Source organism: Ambystoma mexicanum, chromosome 13, assembly GCF_040938575.1.
Source record: "Ambystoma mexicanum isolate Mex_15411 chromosome 13, UKY_AmexF1_1, whole genome shotgun sequence".
NCBI lineage: Eukaryota > Metazoa > Chordata > Amphibia > Caudata > Ambystomatidae > Ambystoma > Ambystoma mexicanum.
In genome coordinates this window covers 203,316,409-203,339,754 of record NC_090938.1, presented here as the reverse complement: position 1 = coordinate 203,339,754, position 23,346 = coordinate 203,316,409, and the positions used below count along the sequence as shown (strand labels likewise).

General features: G+C 47.2%; 1 protein-coding gene across 3 annotated transcripts in view; it reads right to left on the bottom strand.

Moving 5' to 3' along the window:
* The window catches only part of KIF21B (kinesin family member 21B), a 414,008-nt gene that overhangs the window by 25,061 nt on the left and 365,601 nt on the right, over positions 1-23,346 (bottom strand). For all 3 annotated transcript variants that reach the window (XR_011282930.1, XR_011282931.1, XM_069633645.1), the window contains 4 exons: positions 21,167-21,331; positions 20,437-20,554; positions 7,358-7,528; positions 1,480-1,679 (listed from right to left, as the gene is read on the bottom strand). Coding sequence is in view for 1 of the 3 variants with exons in the window: in XM_069633645.1 (XP_069489746.1) it covers positions 1,480-1,679; positions 7,358-7,528; positions 20,437-20,554; positions 21,167-21,331 (654 nt within the window). In the remaining 2 variants the exon portion in view is untranslated. The remainder of the gene's footprint in view (positions 1-1,479; positions 1,680-7,357; positions 7,529-20,436; positions 20,555-21,166; positions 21,332-23,346) is intronic.

The following is a 23,346-nucleotide window of genomic DNA, read 5'->3' as shown; positions in this document are numbered from 1 at the left end:
GCATTAAAAACTGCTCCAACTGAAACTCCTTGGCAGACGGCACATCCAACAGTGCAAGACCAAGACTGCACAGCACTTGCTAACTGCAGCGATTCCAAATCAGATTGAAAAGCATACTTAACGGTATAAACGGTATACCGGTATAAACAATGTGACGGTTATTATTGTTCAATTAAGTGGTTCACAATATCTTTAACGGTATACCGTAATACCGTTACATCCCTAATTTGGAGTGGTCAGTGATCGGGGTTCTTAAGACCATCTGGTTTATGAAGGCTTACCCTCCCAGCCACCCCAACAGAATTCAACCACCTATCGGCAGCCTTATAGAGGACCAATGCCTTTCATGTGCTCCATCGGGGTCTTCTGCGTGTATTGCAGCCCTGCTCTTCTCCCGTCTCACTCTTTTCTGCTTGATTCCCTCATAAATCTCTACCTCTTGCACTCCCATGCAACTTCTGCTTCTTCTTTGTCCAGCCTCCTCTCCAGATTTAGTGTGAAGGTGTTTTGGGGTATCTAGTTAGATTTGATGTGAAGGTCCATCCAACGCCCAATAGCCACAAAGATGTCTATTAGAAATGCTTAAATGTTAGGTGTTATTATTATTCAAGGACACATTTTATTACACAAGCCTGAAGGGCAAAGGGCGTCCATGACCTCATCTGACCCTATGACCTACAGTGTGCATAGTGCATCACTGGCCCTAAGGGCCGAGGGGCGAAATATAAGTAGAAATGTGTTCAACCTCCAGAGTAATTACTGAATATGCAGCCTGACAGATATTTTCTATGTCAGGGGTCTACACCCTGCAACTCTCCTGCTGCTTTGCAGCTACCGTCATTCCTCACCATTGAATATGCTTGCTAAGGTTGATGGGAGTTGTAGTCCAAAACATCTGAAGAGCCATAGGTTGCAGAACCCTGTTTTGTGTATTATCTGCCCATGCTGAACAAAGCGGTAGAGTGCAAGAGGAGGGCGCTTCTGAGCACTTTCAGACATTGGACCTCATTCCGAGATTGGAGGTAGCAATGGTGCTATTTGTGCCATGGCTGCCTCCAATACAAGGTCTGGCACCGATCCGGTTCAATGGGGACTTACCGGTGCATTCCGACCCTGGAGGGACCAGTAAGTCCCCATTGAACCAACCATTCCCCATTCCCATTTGAGCCCCATAGGGTTCAATGGGAATGGGGAGGGCGCTAATAACGGGCTCGCGAATAGCAGGCCCGTTATTAGCGCCCTGGTCCCTTAGCGGGACCCGTAAAGGACGTGTGGTCAGACCACACATCCTTTATGGTTCCCACTAAGGGACCTTGGAATTGGGCGGTAAGGGATTACCGGCCCGGTCTCCTTACCGGTGCCCGGTATCCCTTACCGCCCAACTTGTAATGACCCCCATTGACATTAGTTCTCTATATGCACAGCCTGCAAGGGAAGCACAGGCGTTCTTGATCTCCTGCCCACCCAGTGGTGTCTTACCTGGAGGCAGTGAATATGTGCCGGGAGTTGGTGCAAAGAGCATTGATCGGGCTGTCGTGACCCTTGACCTCTCCAATGGGCGTGAAGCTGTCGACGTTCCACACCTTAATCACACCACCTCGGCAGGCACTCAGCAGCATGGGACGGCTGGGGACAAAGGCCAGAGCACACACCCAGTCTTTGTGAGCATTGGGGATTTGCTAAAGAAGAGAGAAAGTAAAGGGTTAATGCCTGCCTCTGGAAACAACTGTTTACATCATCTGTTGGAAACATAAAGATTCAAAACATCACAAATTAAAATTTTCAGGAAGTACTAAGGAAAATAAATTATGGTTAAGGGTCCTGGTTTCATGGCGTTTCATTTTTAGAAATTTCCATCTGTATCTTTGCAGTTTTAGTTTAACACATTTGAGCTACAGTGTTCTAGGAGGTTTCACCAGGAAAGTTTCTTTACTTGAGTGAGCTCTTCCTCATTGGCTGACCGAGACAGCCTAGGGGGCGCTACAACCTTCATTTCCTTTTAAGTCCTAGCAGCGGCCCCAATGCTGCCTACTCTGGCAAAGGCACATGTTCTGTGCTGGTTGGGGGGGACTTGGGTGACCAGTGGGGGCAGGTGCCACCACCTGCTTTGCCCAAAGATGGTAAACAGGGGGAGAAGTCCAGACTTCACAGACCATCAACAGCCTAGTAAGAACACTAGACTCATCGAAATGCAAGGGACCCCAGGATAGTGGAAACTGGCACCCCGAGATATTGAAGGACCAGGGGAGGAAAAATGAACTAAGACTAGAACCAGGAATCACTGGCCGGGAAGCCACCTCTTGCACAATGGGAAGGGGTACAGCCCTTTGGGTGAGAAGAAGCAAGAACATCCCCTGTGCCACCATTTTGCCATATGCAGGCCCCCCTAAAACCTATGATCCCTATCGGGAAAAATGTTTCACTTTTCCTGTATGAATTTGGATTCGTTCACCCCATCCCTCTGACCTTTCCTCTTACTGCCCCATGACCCACTATTCTTCCAGGTAAGCAATTTGGTAAAATCCTGGCGCCCAAAATCCCATTGCATACCACACTCTGTTGGAATTACTGTGCCCCTGTTAACAACAGGCGTCTGAACTACAGCACACTTGCATTGGCAACATCTCATCACGTGTGTCATCTGCATCATTCTAGAGGAAGCCATGCTTGGACAGCGGGGCCTGCAGGGGTGCCAGCATCATGGGATCCCTCCGCGTCCATGCCAATGTTCCACAGTTGCTTGACATGGTGAGAACAGCCGTGCACTGTCCTCTGTTAACCTGGACGCTTCTATGGCAGCTTTTCCTGGGGCAGGGAGGGTGCTAGGAGAGCTGAGCAGTGGCTGCAGAGGAGACGGGAAGCGACACATCCTGCTCGGGTGTGTGATACAAGTTGGCGCCCCACCCTCTTGAGTGCTCATCCCATGGAGCTGCAATGATAAGCAGAGAGCAACTTAAACATGCTGAGAAGAACAATTCAAAAATCGGATAGCCAATCCGTGAGCAGCAAAGGAGGCTACTGTTTGATGTTCATGGCTTAAGTGACTCTACACTTTTGCTGTCTCTTGAGGTGGTTGAACCTCCCCTACTCTCCCTCCCATTCTCTCTTTAAACTTCACTCCTCGCTCCTATCATCTCCTCCTTTGGGATTTCTCATCATTTCTATGGCGATGACACCCAGCTGTTTCTCTCCTTTTCTTCCTTCTCCCATGACTTACACCTAAATCTCTCCTCCTGTCTTACTGCCATTAAAAACTGGATGTCATCTCACTACCTTTTTCTCAACCCTGACAATACTGTAGCCTTATTCTTCTTTCCTTCTAACACACTTCCTCCTCCATCTCCCCATCCTTCTATTAATGTTTCCCCTTCTAATCTTCCCATCTCCTCCCATGCTCATAATCTAGGCGTTCACTTTGACTCTTCCCTCTCTTTTACCCATAATATTTCCCTGACCTCCCGCGCATGTCGCTACCACCTCTTCAATATCCGTAAAGTGCGCTCTTCTCTTACTTTCCATGTTACCAAACTTTAATCTCCTCCCTCATCTTTTCTCGACTTATCTATTGTTCTTCACTCTTCTTTGGTCTCCCTGCTTCCCATCTCACTCCCCTTAAGTCCCTTTACCACTCTGCTATCCGCACCCTCTGTCTTCTCACTCCTAAGGACTCTATCTCCAACTCACTCTCTTACCTAGGATGCCTTCCCTTCCACTCCCAACTTTTAATTTCAATTTCTTTGCCTTGTCTTTAAATCTCTTCACGACCTTGCCCCGCCATATCTCTCCTCTCTTCTTTCATTCTATGCCCCTTCTCGCTCTCTTGGTCCTGCTGATCTCTTCTTACTCTCTGTTCCCCCTCCCCCTTGTGCCTTTTCTCGCTTCTGCTCCTTTCAACTTCTTGCCCCCTTAAACTGGAACTGCCTACCTCTCTCTATCCGCTCCATCCCCACCTAATCCTCCTTCCGCACCTCTCTTTACCTCCCCCTTCACTCCTAAGTCTTTCTCTCGTCCTAGTGTCTCACTTTTCTCCTTACTCTCTCTCCCTCTTCCTTCCTCCCCCACTCCCTCCTATTCTTCATCCTAGTATGTAAATAGTCCTACTTACTGTTTTAGTGGTTATATTCGCACTTATTGTTATTTGCTTCTCCTGCTTCATGTTCGATGTATTCTGTTGTTATACTGTAAAGCGCTTTGAATTCAAACGCGGTGTGAATAAAAATAAATACAAATACACAAACAGCTTGCGCTCCATGCCAGGAATGAGGGGTGTAAAGAGGAAGGCACTGGTGGCCTGGAGTGGAGAGAAAGAACAAGTGAAAAGAGGACATAGCAAGTAGGAGGCAGGTAATATATAGCGCTTCACCTAGGACGTATACAGCACTATTATTACCCAATCGAAATTGGTACTCATTTATCAACCTCGGAAGGATGAAAGGCTGAGTTGGCCTCACAGGGATCAAACGCAGATCACAGCAATGAGCGATTTAACCCGCTGTGCCACCTTACCGGCCTGAAAGCGAGGGTAAAAGAAGAGAAGGAGGAGGCCGGATGGAGGAAGTGGAAGGGGTGAGAGTGTTATTGTGATCTGTAACGTACACGGCTGCCATTTGCATGATCTCCAGGGGTTCTGAGGTTTTGAGAGAGGGTAGGTGGAGTTCAGTTATCCGGGAGTGAAGGTAAATGCAAGCTTGCCCTGCTCTTTTATTGCTGCATGCAGACCAAAAGTACTGTGAACTCATTGTGCGTGTGAATTTCTAATGCATTTGTGTTGAAAGCAGAGAAGTGTTTGTTTCTAGAAAGGAGGCAGGCATTGTGTGTGCACAGTGCTGTATCCATTCGGCGGGAGGTGTAGAGGTGTAGTGTTCAGTTGTTTGCCATTTGGTGAGAGGGATACAATGTGCGAGTGGAGAGTGGAGAGGTGGCCATTGGCAAGAGGGAAGAAGGAAGGAGGAGAAAAGCAGGGTAGTAAGAATCAGAGCAGAAGAAGAAGAGAGAAAAGATGGATAAAGGAGCAGTAAACAGAAAGAGCGGTGCAGGGAAAAGAAAGTGGGAGAAGGAACAAGGCGTAGTGAATGGGGGCCAGGATACCCGAGTAATGGGAAGCCTCAAGAGAGATAGGCCAAAAAGATGTGGGAGAAGAAAAGGAAGGAAGAGGCAGGGTGTCCTGATCATCGTGTGGTGTTCCAAGTAGGAAATCAGAGGAGCAAGAAAGGGAACAGACAAGACAAGGACTTTAAGGGGGGTGGAGGGGGCTATATAGACATGCACCAGCAACCTGATGCTGACCATGACTGTGGCAAACTCAATCGCCACAACTCCTGCAGCTTCCACCAGACCCTTCAGGCACCCAGTGACATCATGAGAAGCCGTATTCAGGTGTGGCACAAAATGCAGCTATCCTGGGCCCCTTGATCCCAGCAGCTGGGTGGGGGGGGGGGGGGGTAAAATAGAAACTCAGCATCCTGACCAAGATGGCCCAGAGGAGTCACAAAGTGCTGGGGACAATTGAAACCTCTTCGACTGTAAGCGGATCTTATTTGACCAACAGGAGGGAGAGCACAAGGGAAGCCAGGAACAGGCTGATAAACTAGTGCCTGTAAGCAAGCTGGCATTTCTGTGAAACCCCTGACTTATTTACCAAGTCCAGCCCAAGGCCTGTGCATGTTTATGTTGCAAAATAAACCTGTTCACCCTACTTTGCGAGTCACAAGCTCTCTTTGGATTTCTTGACTGAGACACTAGCCGTCACCGGGCATATTTCTATCCTTTAATTTATTTTATACAAAAATACAGACATTAAATATACTTATTTCAATAAGTATTAATCTGTATTTAAAATGGAAAACAGGGCAGCCTTCTGTGAATGTTGGAATATGGAAATCGAACAGAAAGCCAATTTACTTTGCTGTTAGCCTACTCTCACACATTCCCTCACAATAATTTGATGGCCAAAATCTTGAAACAACTTCTGAATGCTGGTTAAAAGCTTGGAATTCGAGAAACAACTAGGTGCTTTACAGGGGTGTACAACAATACAGATGCATAACGGAGCACTTTATAAAGGTATACAACAGTACAGATGCATATTACAAAGGTATATAACAGCACAGGTGCATAACACTTCTCAGAGGTACCAACAGAACAGATATACATCGGTTGTTAGTACACAGAGGGTCACAGAGGAAGGGTTTGGTGGAGAGGAGGAGGGCTGGCGGTTTCTATCGAGCCTGGCGGCGTGAGGGACGACGTGATGGCCTAGGTGTTGAGGAGGAGAGATTCCGTGAAGAGGTGGGTTTTGAGTTATTTTCTGAATTGTAGGAGCGTGGGGGTGAGTCTGATGCTAACGGGCAAGAGGTTCCATAGTCTTGAGGTGTAGGCAGAGAAGGCTTGTCGTCCCGAGTATAGTCGTGGTGGTACATAAATGTGGTAGGAGTTAGTTGGGGAGTGGTGGCATACAGCAGGCGTCGATAGAAGAGGCACATTACTTTTTATTGTAATGCCCCATCACAAAATGCGGGTTCTCATGCCTTTGGGTTCCAAACCATAGATTAGTTTGACTGGAAAAACATGCAGTATTTGGAAAGACTGCCCATTTCACAATTGCTACCAGACTCATAAGAAGGTGCCAATCGTTTCCACAATGCCCGCCTAGTAACTGGAAAATACAACCTAATTATGAGTTGGGATCACATGGGATATTTTCCACATGTGGTACCTAGAAAGCCGAGTATGAGGTAACAGTGTGTTGCTTATGCCATGCAATACTTTCAATGTAGCTCTTGCAGTACATACTTAATGTGTTCCCAATACAAGAGGTATTTAAAATAACACACATGTTTGCCATTACGGCCACACTATTAATGACCATAATGGGGAAAGTGCATTACGTGGTTATTGGAGTAGGAGGCATTCTTACTATGTTGCATTTTTTCCCCGCATTTCATTTAGGGAAGCAGTCGGAACCACTCTGTCTACCCTTAATGCGTGTATGAGACACCCACCGTGTTCTTCACTTGTCAAAGAGCAATACTTTCTCCCAAAACAAAAACTCCAACCCCAGCCATCAGGAGAATCCCACATAGTCTTTGATAAGTGGGGTTCAGGCCTGCTCAAGGAACATATCACTTGTATTATTAATATTACAGTATTTATTGAACGCAGACCCAGCTTCGGGAAGAAACCGAGCTATTTGCTCCCATTGCTCCCATTGCTTCGGAACCTCTAATCACTCTGAAAACCCATAATGTTCCTGCAAGAGCTTCGTCAGCTAAAAAACCCCCCAAGTAATCAACTTCTCCCGTTTCCTCCATCCTCCTTGTCCCTCCATAAGCCCCTGCACCCTCGTTTGCTTCCATACCTGGATGAGTTCCTGCTGCTCCATGTCCCACTTCTTGATCCCGTTGTCGCGGGAGCCGCTGAAGAGGATGTTGCCCTGGATGGCCAGGCACTCAATGCCATCGTAGTGCGGGGGCTCAAAGTTATGGGTGGGGCCCAGATTACCCTGCGTACCATCGCCAATCTCAAACATCTGCAGAAAACAAAATGGCCGCCATGAGTGAGGCTCCAAAATGGAGTTGCCCTGTCATTTCTGTGCGTATCTGCAATGGGAAGAGCATGGTAATCACATAGCAGAAGGTTGCCGTTTCAGTTATTGAATGTGTGATGTTAAGCCATTAGATTTACAAATACGTCCTGTCACGCACAATCTACAGGTTGTGGGTGATTCAATGTGTTTTCTCCCCGATGAATGTATTTTCCAGCGCAATAACAATATTAATTTAGCAGTGTGGCACTACGATAGGGTGGGCAAGGAATGCCAGCTGAAAAGCTGATGGCTGGATGCTGTCTATTACAGGATAACCATGTTTACATTCTGTTTAATCCATTTCTCCACCCCTTGTATGCTTTGGGAGATTAGGTCGAAGCTAATTGGTCGTTGGATAATTGGTAGATTTTTTTTTTTACAGGTGCATTTTGTCGCATGTATATGCACGGGAGACCACCCACAGACCCTCCCTCTTTACCCCCTTCCATTAATTATATCCCTATACCCACCACACAAATGTGCAAAAAATATTGCAACCAATTCGCCGGTGACCAATTCTCCAGCGCAGTAATATGCCAATTCGCTCTTTTACAGCCCGTAAATTAAATATTGAAATATTCAGGAACTGCATATTTCTGTCGATGCCATGTTAAATTTGGACCTGGATTTAAAAAAAATGGTTACTGCGTATCACTGGTTTTGTCTTTGGTGGACAATTCTTGATAGCAGCTGCCAGAATGACTTATTTAAGCCTCGTACAGAAAATGGGAGAACACTCCCACCTAGTGGACAATTGAGTAAATTGCAATACGTCTATTCTAAAAGAAAATTAGCAAACACGATGCAGCTTATACACCTTCGTGGTAATTTGCATGCAGCACAGCTCTGAGGTAATAACTTGCAGGAAAATAGTATTTAAGGCGAGCGAGCACGACATTTGCTAAGACAGGGTTCTGTCTAACTTAGTCACAATCTATATTCACCCCATCCATGTTTAGAAAGCAGAAAAAAAACAGGAGGAAGGCAGAAGAGATGACGAGCACGGATCAGGCGAGCATTAGGTTTAAAAACAGACATGAAAATGCATGATAAATGGAACAATTTGAAGATAGCTTGTGGATCGAGTTACGGATATATGCATTTTTTTAACATAAACTGGAATGTTAGGAAGAAAATGAAACTGCATTACAATTACAACTTGTCGTTGAAATTTGGCGTCTAGCACCGTCTATTAGTATCAGCTGGTAGCTGTTTTAATCTGCTCTTGCAGCCCAGTCATACACAGATATGAAACACTTGCAGACATTGATTCAACCGGAACCATCTGCAATGGCCGACGGACTGTTCCACCAGGAAGTCGTCGGGATATCTTAAACATTTGTAAGGAATGTGCCATCGGGGTGGCATGACCATGCACCGTGTGGTAACTGACAAATGATCTGCGCTGCAAAGACCTAATTCCAACAACGATGCCGCCGGGCAGTGTGGCTGTGTGGCATTTATCCAAGCACTCCGCCGCGTTGCTGCCTAATGCTGGAGATCTTCACTGTGGTTTTCACGCAGTCTCACCACTTCGAACCTTCTGCACATCTTCATTTAGAAAATGGAAACTAGCTTCATACAAATGGGGAAATGTTATTGTCAGTTGCATGCAATTTATTTATTTATTTATTATTTATTTCTACCGCACCGTAGCCCGCAGGCATCAGTTATTTAACATTTTGTTTATAGCACTCGTAACAGGGTTGCACAACACAAGTAATATCTCCAGGCAAAGAGGCTCAAGCCGCATAGGCAGGAGGAGAGGGACGGTATGCGCTGGTAACATTAGAACATGGCCATGTGCAGCTGCATTTATGAAAGGAAGCTCTCTCCTTGGTTTTAAAAGGGGGGGGGATGGAATGACTTGGTAGACTTGATGCACACTGTGCTACAGTGCATACAGGTAGTCGGTACATAGGAGCCAATATGGAGCAGCATGGCATGAATTAGTAGACTTGATGCACACTGTAGTGTGGTGCGTACAGGTAGTCGGTACATAGGAGCCAATATGGAGCAGCATGGCATGAATTAGTAGACTTGATGCAAACTGTAGTGTGGTGCGTACAGGTAGTCGGTACATAGGAGCCAATATGGAGCAGCATGGCATGAATTAGTAGACTTGATGCACACTGTAGTGTGGTGCGTACAGGTAGTCGGTACATAGGAGCCAATATGGAGCAGCATGGCATGAATTAGTAGACTTGATGCACACTGTAGTGTGGTGCGTACAGGTAGTCGGTACATAGGAGCCAATATGGCGCAGCATGGCATGAATTAGTAGACTTGATGCACACTGTAGTGTGGTGCGTACAGTTAGTCGGTACATAGGAGCCAATATGGCGCAGCATGGCATGAATTAGTAGACTTGATGCACACTGTAGTGTGGTGCGTACAAGTAGTCGGTACATAGGAGCCAATATGGCGCAGCATGGCATGAATTAGTAGACTTGATGCACACTGTAGTGTGGTGCGTACAAGTAGTCGGTACATAGGAGCCAATATGGCGCAACATGGCATGAATTAGTAGACTTGATGCACACTGTAGTGTGTTGCGTACAAGTAGTCGGTACATAGGAGCCAATATGGCGCAACATGGCATGAATTAGTAGACTTGATGCACACTGTAGTGTGTTGCGTACAAGTAGTCGGTACATAGGAGCCAATATGGCGCAACATGGCATGAATTAGTAGACTTGATGCACACTGTAGTGTGTTGCGTACAAGTAGTCGGTACATAGGAGCCAATATGGCGCAACATGGCATGAATTAGTAGACTTGATGCACACTGTAGTGTGGTGCGTACAAGTAGTCGGTACATAGGAGCCGTAGACTGTGCCAACATGGCATGAATTAGTAGACTTGATGTACACTGTAGTGTGTTGCGTACAAGTAGTCGGTACATAGGAGCCAATATGGCGCAACATGGCATGAATTAATAGACTTGATGTACACTGTAGTGTGTTGCGTACAAGTAGTCGGTACATAGGAGCCAATATGGCGCAACATGGCATGAATTAGTAGACTTGATGCACACTGTAGTGTGTTGCATACAGGTAGTCGGTACATAGGAGCCAATATGGCGCAACATGGCATGAATTAGTAGACTGTGCCAACATGGCATGAATTCGTAGACTTGATGCACACTGTAGTGTGATGCGTACAAGTAGTCGGTACATAGGAGCCAATATGGCGCAACATGGCATGAATTAGTAGACTGTGCCAACATGGCATGAATTCGTAGACTTGATGCACACTGTAGTGTGATGCGTACAAGTAGTCGGTACATAGGAGCCAATATGGCGCAACATGGAATGAATTAGTAGACTTGATGTACACTGTAGTGTGGTGCGTACAAGTAGTCGGTACATAGGAGCCAATATGGAGCAACATGGCATGAATTATTAGACTTGATGCACACTGTAGTGTGGTGCATACAAGTAGTCGGTACATAGGAGCCAATATGGCGCAACATGGCATGAATTAGTAGACTGTGCCAACATGGCATGAATTCGTAGACTTGATGCACACTGTAGTGTGATGCGTACAAGTAGTCGGTACATAGGAGCCAATATGGCGCAACATGGAATGAATTAGTAGACTTGATGTACACTGTGTGGTGCGTACAAGTAGTCGGTACATAGGAGCCAATATGGAGCAACATGGCATGAATTAGTAGACTTGATGCACACTGTAGTGTGGTGCGTACAAGTAGTCGGTACATAGGAGCCAATATGGCGCAACATGGAATGAATTAGTAGACTTGATGTACACTGTGTGGTGCGTACAAGTAGTCGGTACATAGGAGCCAATATGGAGCAACATGGCATGAATTAGTAGACTTGATGCACACTGTAGTGTGATGCGTACAAGTCGTCGGTACATAGGAGCCAATATGGCGCAAAATGGAATGAATTAGTAGACTTGATGTACACTGTGTGGTGCGTACAAGTAGTCGGTACATAGGAGCCAATATGGAGCAACATGGCATGAATTAGTAGACTTGATGCACACTGTAGTGTGGTGCGTACAAGTACTCGGTACATAGGAGCCAATATGGCGCAACATGGAATAAATTAGTAGACTTGATGTACACTGTGCGGTGGTGGATACAAGTAATAAGAACATATGATTAATTATGGCGTCACATGGAATGAATTCGTTTCTAGGCAGCAGGTAAGCGAAATTGCCCTGGTGCCTCTGCGTCTCTGACCAACTTTCTCAGGTGCTATTTTTGCGCAGCGTGATCCTCTGGCCTCCCCCGGCACCCTCTCTGTGCTCCCTGTTAACTGTCCTGCCTCCCGTGCCGCCCCCCGCTAGGCCCCGATTGGTCCGTGTACTTTTATGTCTATACCGAGTGTCTAATCCTCCACCAAACGCTTCCTGCACCATTTACCATCTAGGCAGCAGAAAAGTGTTCTTGCCCTGGTGCCCCTGTGCCACTGACCAACTTTCCCAGGTGCTTTTTTGAGCAGCATAACCCTCTGGCCTCCCCTGACACCCTTTCTGTGGCCCCTGTTCCCCGTCACGCCTCCGGCGCCCTCCCCCAGGTCCGGATTGGTCAGTGTACTTTTGTGTCCATACCAAGGGTCTAACCATCCGCCAAACGTTTCCTGTGCCATTTTCCATCTAGGCAGGAGGTAAGTGTTCTTGCCCTGGTGCCCCTGCGCCTCTGACCAACTTTCCCAGATGCTTTTTTAAGCAGCGTGACTCTCTGGCCTCCCCCAACACCATATATGTGGTCCCTGTTCCCCGCCTCGCCTCCCGCCCCCAATTGGTCTGTGTACTTTTCTGTCCATACCGAGGGTCTAACCCACCGCCAAACGCTTCCTGCGCCATTTACCATCTAGGCAGCAGATAAGCGTTCTTGCCCTGGTGTCCCTGTGTCTCTGACCAACTTTCCCGGTGCTTTTTTGTGCAGAGCAACCATATAGCCTCCCTGAAACCCTCTCTGTGGTCCCTGTTCCCGATCCCACCTCCTGCGCCCTCCCCCGGGCCCCGATTGGTCTCTGTACTTTTGTGTCCATACCGAGGGTCTAACCGTCTGCCAAATGCTTCCTGTGCCATTTACTATCTAGGCAGCAGGTAAGCGTTATTGCCCTGGTTCTCCAGTGCGTCTGACCAACTTTTCCAGGTGCTTTTTGTGTGCAGAGCGACTGTCTGGCCTCCACCAACACCATCTCTGTGCTCCCTGTTCCCCTTACTGCCTCCCACCCCCTCCCAAGGTCCTGATTGGTCCATCTTCCCCTTAACAAACACCCGACCTGAGCAGCCCTCCTGCCCAGCAGCCCCCCCCCGGCTAAGGGCCCCAAGGCAAAGGGCAGCCCCAAAAAGGATGCAGGTGTCAGCAGGGAAAGCTGGCAAGCACTGACCAACAAACTGGGTGGCCGCCCCCCACTCAACCCACCTGCGACCACCCGAGCAGTCCCAGACAGTATCTACAAGAGCTTGATGAGGACCACACTCCATCAAACAGAATCGACGGACATGGTAGGCACAATCTCAGGCACAATTAGCAACACTACTAACTAGAAATGCCAAATCTAAGTGTGTGTTCAGATCTGCCATTTGTGAAACATAGGCCTCTCTCCCACTATCTAGGAATCTCAAATGTAAGTGTGTTTAGATTTGCCATTTGTGAAACATAGGCCTCTCTCCAACTATATAGGAACCTCAAATTCAGGTGTGTCTAGATCTGCCATTTGTGAAACATAGGCCTCTCTCCCACTATCTAGGAACCTCAAATCCAGGTGTGTTGGAATCTGCCTTTTTGTGAAACATAGGTCTCTCTCCCACTATCTAGGAACCTGAAATCTAGGCGTGTTGGAATCTGCCTTTCTGTGAAACATAGGCCTCTCTCCCACTATCTAGGAGTCTAAAATCCAGGTGTGTTCCGATCGGTTTGTGAAACGTAGGCCTCTCTCCCACTATCTAGGAGTCTCAAACGCAAATGTGTTTAGATCTGCCATTCTCTCAAACACAGATCCCATCTGCTTTGTAGGAATATTTAGTCAAATTGCATAGCTCTCACGTCTGCCACGCTGTGAAGTCTAGGCCTTCCCCAAATCTCTAGAAATCACAAATCTAGGTGCTGCCCGATTACTGCCTAAAATCCTGTGGGGCTTAGAACTCTAGATACAATATCTGAGATCCCATAACTCCAAAGGCATTACCCCCCTATGAACCACTCTGTGAATCCTAGGCTCTCCCTTTTATAGCCCCCCGACTGCCCTGACCAAGTGCAACAGACCGGGCAAGCACCCAGATCTAGTGCCATACTCAGTGGAGGTACACCTCTCCTCAGACACATCTCTGCGCGTTCCTCCCCACTAGACAGACACCATGCCACACACTGGCCAGAGCAGAGCAGCACGCTGATGCGCCAGTAGGCCCGATGAGGCCAATCACAGCAGGCCTCAACTGCCACCATCACCGGATCCCTCCACCTCATCAACCTGCAACCCCCAGCACTCCCCTATTCCTCCTCCTCATCAGTCCAACCCCACTCACCAAGACCCGCTAACCCCCCCGGCGTAGATCCTGCTCCGCTCATCTAAGAATGGCAAGAAGAAGAGAGGGAGCAGAGAACATTGCCCTCCGGAACATACCAGACCACACAACAAGCCATATAAAACACCCATCACACTCCACCCCTGCCACCAACCACTGGTCACACCCTCACCGAACAATATAGCAACTCCAACCCGCGCTTCCCCAGCGTTAGCGCAGCAAGAGCAGCTCTGGCCAAAACACCAAGCTCCACAGCCCCCCCCCACTCTCACACACACCCCTTCGACTGTCCAAAAGTCAAGGAAAGGCCCAGATCACAGGCACCTCATGCCCCTCCTAGCATCACCCATCCTCCAGCCCAGATAGCAAACACTGCCACCACACTATTAGAGCCAATTCACCCCACCGACACCCAATCTGGTCCTAGCGCTATTCCTCTCATCTCCCACTCCCGTTATTCCCTTTTCTCCACACCCCACTCACCCCACACAACCTGCTCCACCCCCTGCTTTACCCCCTTCACCCCAGCCCCATACTACTCACAACCCTACCCACCCAACCCCCACAAGGACATCCCACCAACCATACTGCGTACTGCGTAAGGTCAGTATCCACAAATCTTTGACCTCATCATAGAAGAAAATCCAGATATCCTTCTCATTACCAAGACCTTGTTTGCTGATGATTGCGAGCCCATTGCGCACAAGGCCTTCCCACCCAGCTGCAACCATACTGTCCAGAACAGATCGCAAAGGGGGAGGGCTAGAAACACTTCACAAACACCAATCCTGATTTATAATTAAGGACACCTCAACCAACACCACAGACTACGACTCACTCATGGTAAAACTGCAACTCTCACCCTCGCACAGCTTTCTAATCATCTATAGACCCCCGGCTACAATAAAACCTTTGCAGACACACTTGGTGAAGCACTAGCCACCAAATTCATCCTACATCCAACACTTACCATTTTAGGGGATTTCAACATATGGTTTGACTTCCCCTCAAACCCTATGACGCGAACACTCACAAACAATCTAGAACCACTCAACCTGACAATACATATCCACACCCACCCATATGGGGGACACACGCTCGACGCTGTCTTCTGCACCACAAACAAACATATCTACCTAGCCTTCCGCTCCCTATCATGGACTGATCACTCAGCAATTAACTTCTCCATACCACTGAGCATAACGGCCGGTGGTCAAGGCCACACACGACCACCACCAACCACCTTCCCTATCATTCCACTATGGAATAAAGTCGTAATCAACCAAGATCTAGCACACTCACTCCTCAACTCTATCCACACACTCTCTGTCCAGGAAGAACCTCCAGTGATCAAAACCTTCGACCTATGGTTTACAAATGCCATCACACCCTCACCCCAACAAAACTGACTACTCAGAGATCAGGACCAACACCCAGGTGGTTCACTGCCAAACTCAAATCACTAAAAACCCTCAAGCACCATCTGGAACAGACCTGGAGAACCGACCCTACAGCACGGAACAAAACCGTCCTGGCAAGAACATCCAGAGCATACAGATTGGAAATCAGAAAAACCCAGAAAACATTCTATGGGAACAGAATCCTTAATGCACGAAACCCAAGCAAGGAACTACATAGACTCATATCCGAATTCAAATCCACTGCATGCTCGAGACACACCCCTCCAGTCTCCCAAGCCCTATGTGACACCCTAGCACTGCACTTCCACAATGTCGCTATTGACAGACACTCAGCCATCATCTCTAAATTGGAACACATGCCCCTGCCAACCATCCGCCCACAGACCGACCTTCTTCAAAACCCCATCGCGATACAAATCTTCGACTCTTTCTCTCCCATCTCACACCAGGGGTTCCAATCACTCGTAGCAGATTGCCGCCCTTCCGGCTCCCCTGACACCTCTGCCCACCCACACTCCTCAATAACATCCTAGCCTCTACCTGTGCTGGTAGTACTGCACGCTCAATCCACAACCACTCACTCCCTTCAGGATCCTTCCCGGAAGCCCTAAAACCCCCCTACATCAGACCCATCCTCAATTAACAGACACTCGACCCACTCCTCTGACAGAACTACCAGCCAATCTCCAACACACGATTCATCGCCAAACTCATGGACCGGGAAGCTTACAAGCAGCTTTGCCTCTTAACCGAAGCCAAAAACCTCCTAGACCCTGCACAATCAGGCTTCAGGCCACTCAGAGGAATGGAATCCTCCCTAATATCCGTCTGGGATTACCTAAAAAGAACCGCTGATGCAGAAGGCTGCACAGTACTCATCCTACTGGACCTCTCTGCAGTCTTCAATACCATCGATCACACTATTCTACTAGACAGGCTACAAACACTAGGAATCAGACACACTGCCCTCTCTTGGATCTCCTCCTTCATCTCAAATCACTCACAAACCATGCACCTCCACCAGTTAACATCCACCTCACGACCAGTATGGAAAGTTGTACCACAAAGAGCATCGCTCTCTCTCCTAATCTTCAACTTCTACCTAAAACCCCAGCGCGCAGTCATCCGTTCATACAATCTTACCTGCTACAACTACGCAGATGACAACCAGATCATCCTTAAAATCCCCAAATCTCAAGGTTCCAGCAGTGCGGACCTGTTATCATGCCTCTCGGATATTGACCACCAGATGACGACCAACCACCTCATCCTCAACCCGGGGAAAACTGAACTCCTAGTATGCGGGAAAACAGCCTTCCTTCCCCAATCGATTCCATGGCCTCAATCCCTAGGACAAGCACCGGCAACTTCAAAAGTGGTAAAAAAAAAACCTTGGATGCACATTGGACATGGACCTATCCCTCACCCAAGACTACCTCCATATCCAAAACCTGCTTCTGCCATCTCAGGCGTATTTTCCCTTATCTCACATATCCCCACAGATTTTCCGCCATCAACTCCATTATCCTCTCCTGCCAAGACTACGCAAATTGCCTCTACCCAGGCGCTCCATCGTTCCAACTAAGGAAACTCCAAAGAATCCAAAATGGTCCGGCACGCATGCTTATTAACCTACCCCCCCCCAGAGAACACATCAGCCCACACTAAAATTCCTCCATTGGCTCCTGATGGGTCGACGCACTACCTTTAAGGCCATGTGCACCACCCACCGCGGCATTCACAACACCGGCCCGGACTTCCTTCAAGACAAAATCTTCCCCTACCAGCCCTCAAGGAATCTCAGATCTCGCACAGCCTATTGCCTAGTGGTCCCACCCCACAACTCCTCCATGCTGGGTGGGTCCTCGTTCTTTGTCCAAGCGCCAATTATCTGAAACTCCACATTCGCAACACTGAAAATCAGCTGAAATTCAGAAAGGCCCTAAAAACCTGGCTCTTTGCAACTCCCGCCTGAACTCCTCCCCTCTCTAAAGTACACTGCTGAAGCCAACATCCCTATACACCAATCAGAGAACTGATGCCGGCAGCATTCGCAGCGGCTCACCTAGACAAACTGTCGCCCCATGCACAGCAACACTCCTACCCTATAAATACTGCATTAAAGCCAGCAACATTCGCAGAGGCAGTCCACAATCAACCGTAGCACCTCCTCCAACTACAACACGAACGATGACAGGATTAGCATCGGCTCACCTGACAAACTATTGCCCCATGCGCAACAACACCCTTACCGGTCAAACACGCCAATGAAGCCAGCAGCATTCACTGTGGCACACTGCAATAAACCTCACACGCCCTCGCCGCTCAGACCTTTGCACCAGAGAGACCATGAATAATGAGACTATGCCATCCACACTGGACAAATGGCGCTGCAGTCGAACTACATCAAAGCATATGGTGCGTATACCTATTAAGCATGTCTCTGGACACAGGCCGCATGCACGGCCAAGCATCCATGCACCATAGAATGCAGCTATGGCTATACCCATCTGGTCTAGCAGCGCACATAGACGTTCACACTGAAACAACTGACGTACATCAACACCACTGCCACTAGCATACAGTGACTACCAAAAAAAAGAAAATTCAGTATAACTGGCCACACATCGAATCTTCAACAATAGCAGTCTATTGTATAACACCAACAGCACCCATCCACGTGCCTGACCTTTGAGTTGCTTAGTGGAGCCTAGCCAGCCATCTAAGTCCTAAGCCAGCGAACAAGCACACAAGCATTTCTTAATCTAAAACTCTCAGAACCTCCACCACATTGACTACGGTCACCGAGGGCGTTGCAACCACAAAGCGCATTGAGGCCATACAAATGGGGAAAGAGCGCTATATAAATAGCCAAATACAATACAATACTTGATGCACACTGGACTTTGGTGCGTACAAGTAGTTGGTACATAGGTGTCAATATGGCTCAACATGGAATGAATTAGTAGACTTGATGCATGCTGTAATATTGTGTGTACCAGTAGTTAGAACATAGGAGTCAATCTGGCTCAATCAAGCATTACTTATCACACTTTATGTAGACTGTGGACTATGGTGCACACCAGTAGTTATCATATAGGAGTCAATCTGGCTGAAAGTGGAATGAATTAGTAGACTTGATGAATGCTGCATTACGGTGCATACCAGCAGTTATCACATAGGGCGATAATCTGACTCAAAGTGAAATAAACTAGTAGGCTTAATGCATGTTGCATTATGGTGCATACCGTTAGTACATAGGAGGTAATCTGGCTTAGCGTGGAATGCATTAGTAGACTTTATACACACGGTTCTATCGTGTGTACCTGTAGTTGCACATAGGAGTCAAACTGGCTCAAGGGATTCTTGACTCCTGCTACCAGGCATTGAAGTTGACTATCATTTGCAAGAACAGACTGATCATGATTAAAAAGCAACTTAATTTCTTTTGGGGGTAAGAACATCTGCACACTTTTTCATTTTACATTTCTGACAAAAAGTATGAATCCTCGTAACCAGCAAAGGGAAGTGTGCAAAAACTGGTGAGGTTGCAAAACTATTTTGCATTGTCAGCTGAGAAGGCTGGGAATATTTGTCCAAGACCAGTTATCAGAGAAGTTGTCCCACAAATGTCAAGCAAATAAAATAAAAAACTGCTGGCAAATTTTAAATGTTTCATATTTAAAAAATAATCACCAGTTCCGGCCCGAGCCTGAGTTAATAGCCTTTACCCGGGCTCCCCAGTGCCGTTACCACCGGTTACAGCCTGTGGAATGGGTGATTATTGCTATTAGCACCCCGGGTTGCCAATCCGGTAACCTGGGGTGCTGACAGCCATGTCTTTTGTATGAATGAATGGGAATCCTTGCAGGGTCCCGTTCATTTATACAAAAATACTGTTACGAGCTGGCCCCCATGGACAGAAAGACAGGGCTCCAAGCGGAGTACCTCTTCCATTTCTATGGCAGCCAGAAGGAAGACAGAGCTGCTGCAGAAGCGGCAGGGTCGCCAACGCCACGGAAGCCATCAAGTAAATGGGGGTGGAAGGGACGAGGAAATGAAGAAGAAGGGATGGGAGGGAGCGAGGGAGGAAGAAGGCAGGACAGGGGGAAGCAGCCATCAGGATGCTCGGAACATGGGCTTGGATTGTGGGATTCAGTGCATGATCCGATCAACCTGATTGTTTGCCTCTTCTACCCGGGTGATAATGTGTGTGAATTCACGCCTCACAAAATATCACTTGTTTGAAGGAATGTGGCAATATGTCCCGAGGAGAGGGGCCCCACCCTGTGGGTAATGAGCCATTACCCACAGCGTGGGCCCAGCCACCCTCGAGGCATATCGCCAATAGGACCCGAGTAGTTGTCTACATGGGTGCTAATGGTGCATATTTAACATAAAAAATCAACTTACCTTAGAAGTGTGGCCTGATGCTGTGCAGTCCTATATGACAGGACGTCCATTCTCTATGTTGATGACTTTGGACGTCATTAACATTGAAAACGGGCTTCCTGATCAACATGACGGCACAGCGTCGGGCTGCGTTTATGGTAAGCTGCTTTTTATTTTTTTTAAAAACACTCCTAGCACCCGCATAGGAAAATACGCAGGTGCTAAGAGAAGAAGTTGTGGGGTGGAGCGTGGAAGGGAAGGGGGCTCCGGCTGCCCAGAATGCAGGATTGTACCATACCGTACAGTCCGCGTTCTGAGCCTCCTGATTGGCTGGCGCCTCCCTGCTGGGTGCTAATACTGTTTGATTTGCACAAAAAAGACGAATGCTGAAAAATGGGCCAAGTTCACCATTTTCACTTGCGGCACGGATATTATTTTCCATCACTCGTTGCAGAATAAGCAGCACTCATGCTATTGCCCCTCGCGTAAGGTTTCCACACATGGCATAGTATGAGTCGAACAAGTTACCTTAACGTAGTGATCTTTGGAGCCGGTAATGACCAGGTCGTGTTTGCTGGGTGTCCGGTTCACCGTCAGGCACATTACTGGACCAATATGGCCGATCAGCTTCCCGAGCGGCTGCATTCTGTAGAAGACATAAGGACCAGCAGCATTAATAACTCTTTTCAAGTGATAAAGATGGTCGAGTTTTAAACTGCAACGATGTTGCCTATTAAGATGTGATCTGTATATGGAGCAGGCCTTGCTTATCCCTTCAGCATATACTTTAACCTCATGTCAGTTACATAAAATACTGCTTAAGTTCACACTTAAGGAGTATTTTACTCCCTATTTTTTTTTTATTTGGCAGTACAATTATTTTTTAGCAGGAGTAAAACAAGTAATGTGACCTCCTAATGTATTTCATAAGCAAGTACAACTATTTTTACTGTAAAACACAAATGTTTTGTAACAAATATTTCTTTGCACCTAGTTATACGTGCACTTTAAAAGTAACATTTTTACATCTTGGAATCAGGCAGCATTAGTAGTAGAGTTTCTTCCAGTGGCACTACGTCTTCTATTGATTCAAACTTACCCATGGAGCTGTGAGGGTGTGAGGTTGTGTTTCCTAGCTATTTTTGTTGTGAGTAGTTTTACTCCCTATATTTATTTGTTAGGAGTGTTTGCCTATTTAAGGGAGTAAAAGTCAACGCTACCCCCTTTATATGTAGGGGCTGCACTTAGACACGCTTACCTGTTCAGATCCCAGACCCGGACCGAGTTCCCAGTGGCAGAGTACAGCATCGATCCATTGGGGTTCAGTGCGATCTGGTTGATCTGCGGCTCGCCCTGAGCGCTCGTGATGGTGCGCGTGGTCGTCCCGGCGCAGGCATCCCCACTGAACACCTGACCTGAGGATCTAGAGGGTTACATTGGTTTAAAATATATGAACCCAAGACATCAGCAAGTGGGACTTTTGTCCCAGGATCCACAATCTGTTCATTCTTTGGAAAAAATTAACATCTGTATAGAGACACAGATAAGCAACTATATAGCACTCCCACTGGAAACATGAACTGTGAAAAAGATATTATTAGAACATATGGAAAACCATTAGCTTAAAAAATTGAATTTGACAATGCTTTCATACTGGACAGATATGGACTGAATGCTAGCACCTTGATGACCTCAGTGATCCTATTCGTTGCTCTTGTCCTCTGAACCGCTGCACCTGTACATCCTGTGCTATAGGGCCTGCAAAGTCAGAGGATCCCGCTCTACTTCAGCCTGTATGAATTGTCTTGGTTTAGGCTTTTCTGGGCAGGACAGTGCCTTGCAGCCCTTGGCGGCACACTGTACCCCTGCTACAGCCTTTGCGCCCACTGTACCCATGCTACAGAAAGCCCTCGAGTCCAATGAGCTGCGTCTCACTCGATGGGCCTGCATTATATACGTTCCTGTAAGCTTTATATGGCACTGTCTTCAGCCTGTATGGCCTGTTCTACCTTGGAGGTTATTTACGAGTACCTAAAGCAATGAAAGCAGCTGTCACCCCAATTTTACTGCTTATAACCCTTGGGCTCTGCTTTGCAATCGTAGACCCTGGTGACTTAACCAACAGGAGTGAACTACAAATCTACTAAATATATATTTCTTTGTTGTTTTGTCTCGTTTGTTCTTTGTGCGGCCTGATGACTTCGAGCGAGTTGGCACGTTACCAAAAATTAAAACAAATAAATAAATAAACATGAAAGCATTTAATATGGGGATATATTGAGCAAGGACCTAGCTTTGGGAGACCACTGAGCACGCACTGACACATAGAGGCATATTTTAGATGTTTACAGGGGCAACAGCAGTAATTACAGCATAGTAAAATGTACCATTAGTGCTACATGTCCAACAGCGCAGAGAGGCGGTAGAACATGCGGCGGGGCTGTAGATGGTGCTGTCCAGGAGGCAGGTTGGGGAGGAGGTGCTCCTTGAAATGGGGGGTTTTATTTTCTGAATTGTGTGAGGGTGGGATGGGACTGATGTCGCTGAGTATGAGGTTCCGCAGGCTGGTAGCGTAGACTGAGAGGGACTGTTTCGCGGTCAATATAGCTCTGCCTACAGATTTCCAGCTGTTGTGGCAATTTGCTTGTGGCTGTCATCAGAAAGCAACAATATACACCACCTTGGTGGTCAAATGTGATCTAGTGTACCGTGTTGGATTGTTATCATCCAGTCAATGCAAGTGGCTGTTGGACTCAATTAGTGTAAAATGGGTCTGGAGTCAGTCTGTATGATCTGCCTTGGCCATAAACCCACATTAAGCTCTCTTTGCAGTTCTGCTTACAACATTTTCATAACTGGGAGCTCTGCAGGGCAAGAAACCCCCTCTCGCCTACTGGTTTATATGGCCTGTGTCCTTGTAAGATCAGGGGCTACACACAAAAGCCTAGCTAGCCCCGAGTCCCAACAGTCCCAACATTAGTGTAGCCCCGGATCTTTCCCAGACCAGGTAAAACCCCTGGTGGCAGGGCAAGGAAAGCGCTCTTGGACCACTGTTACATCAATGATCTGTATATAATGCTCAAATGGCAGTGGCCATTGGAAGAGGACTATTACTTTCTTATCTCTCTCTCTTTCTCTTTCACTCAAGTTTCAACCTGAACAGTGAAGAGGAAAATACTTTTTTTAACATTAAAAGAAAATAAAACTTTGGGATCTGGGAAAGTTACTGTAGCAAGCGTGCGGGGGGATGTGGGCGTGTAAACAACCGGTGTGGTGAAGTGTCAAGATGGTGTCTCAAAGTTAAGCTAAAACTGGGCACACTAAAAAAATAACTATGCACTCTCCAGGGTGCACTCCTATTGTTACTGCTTTGCTAGATTGCCTGAGTACTACTTCTGGATATTAATCTGGATATAAATATTATTAATCTAGTCTCGG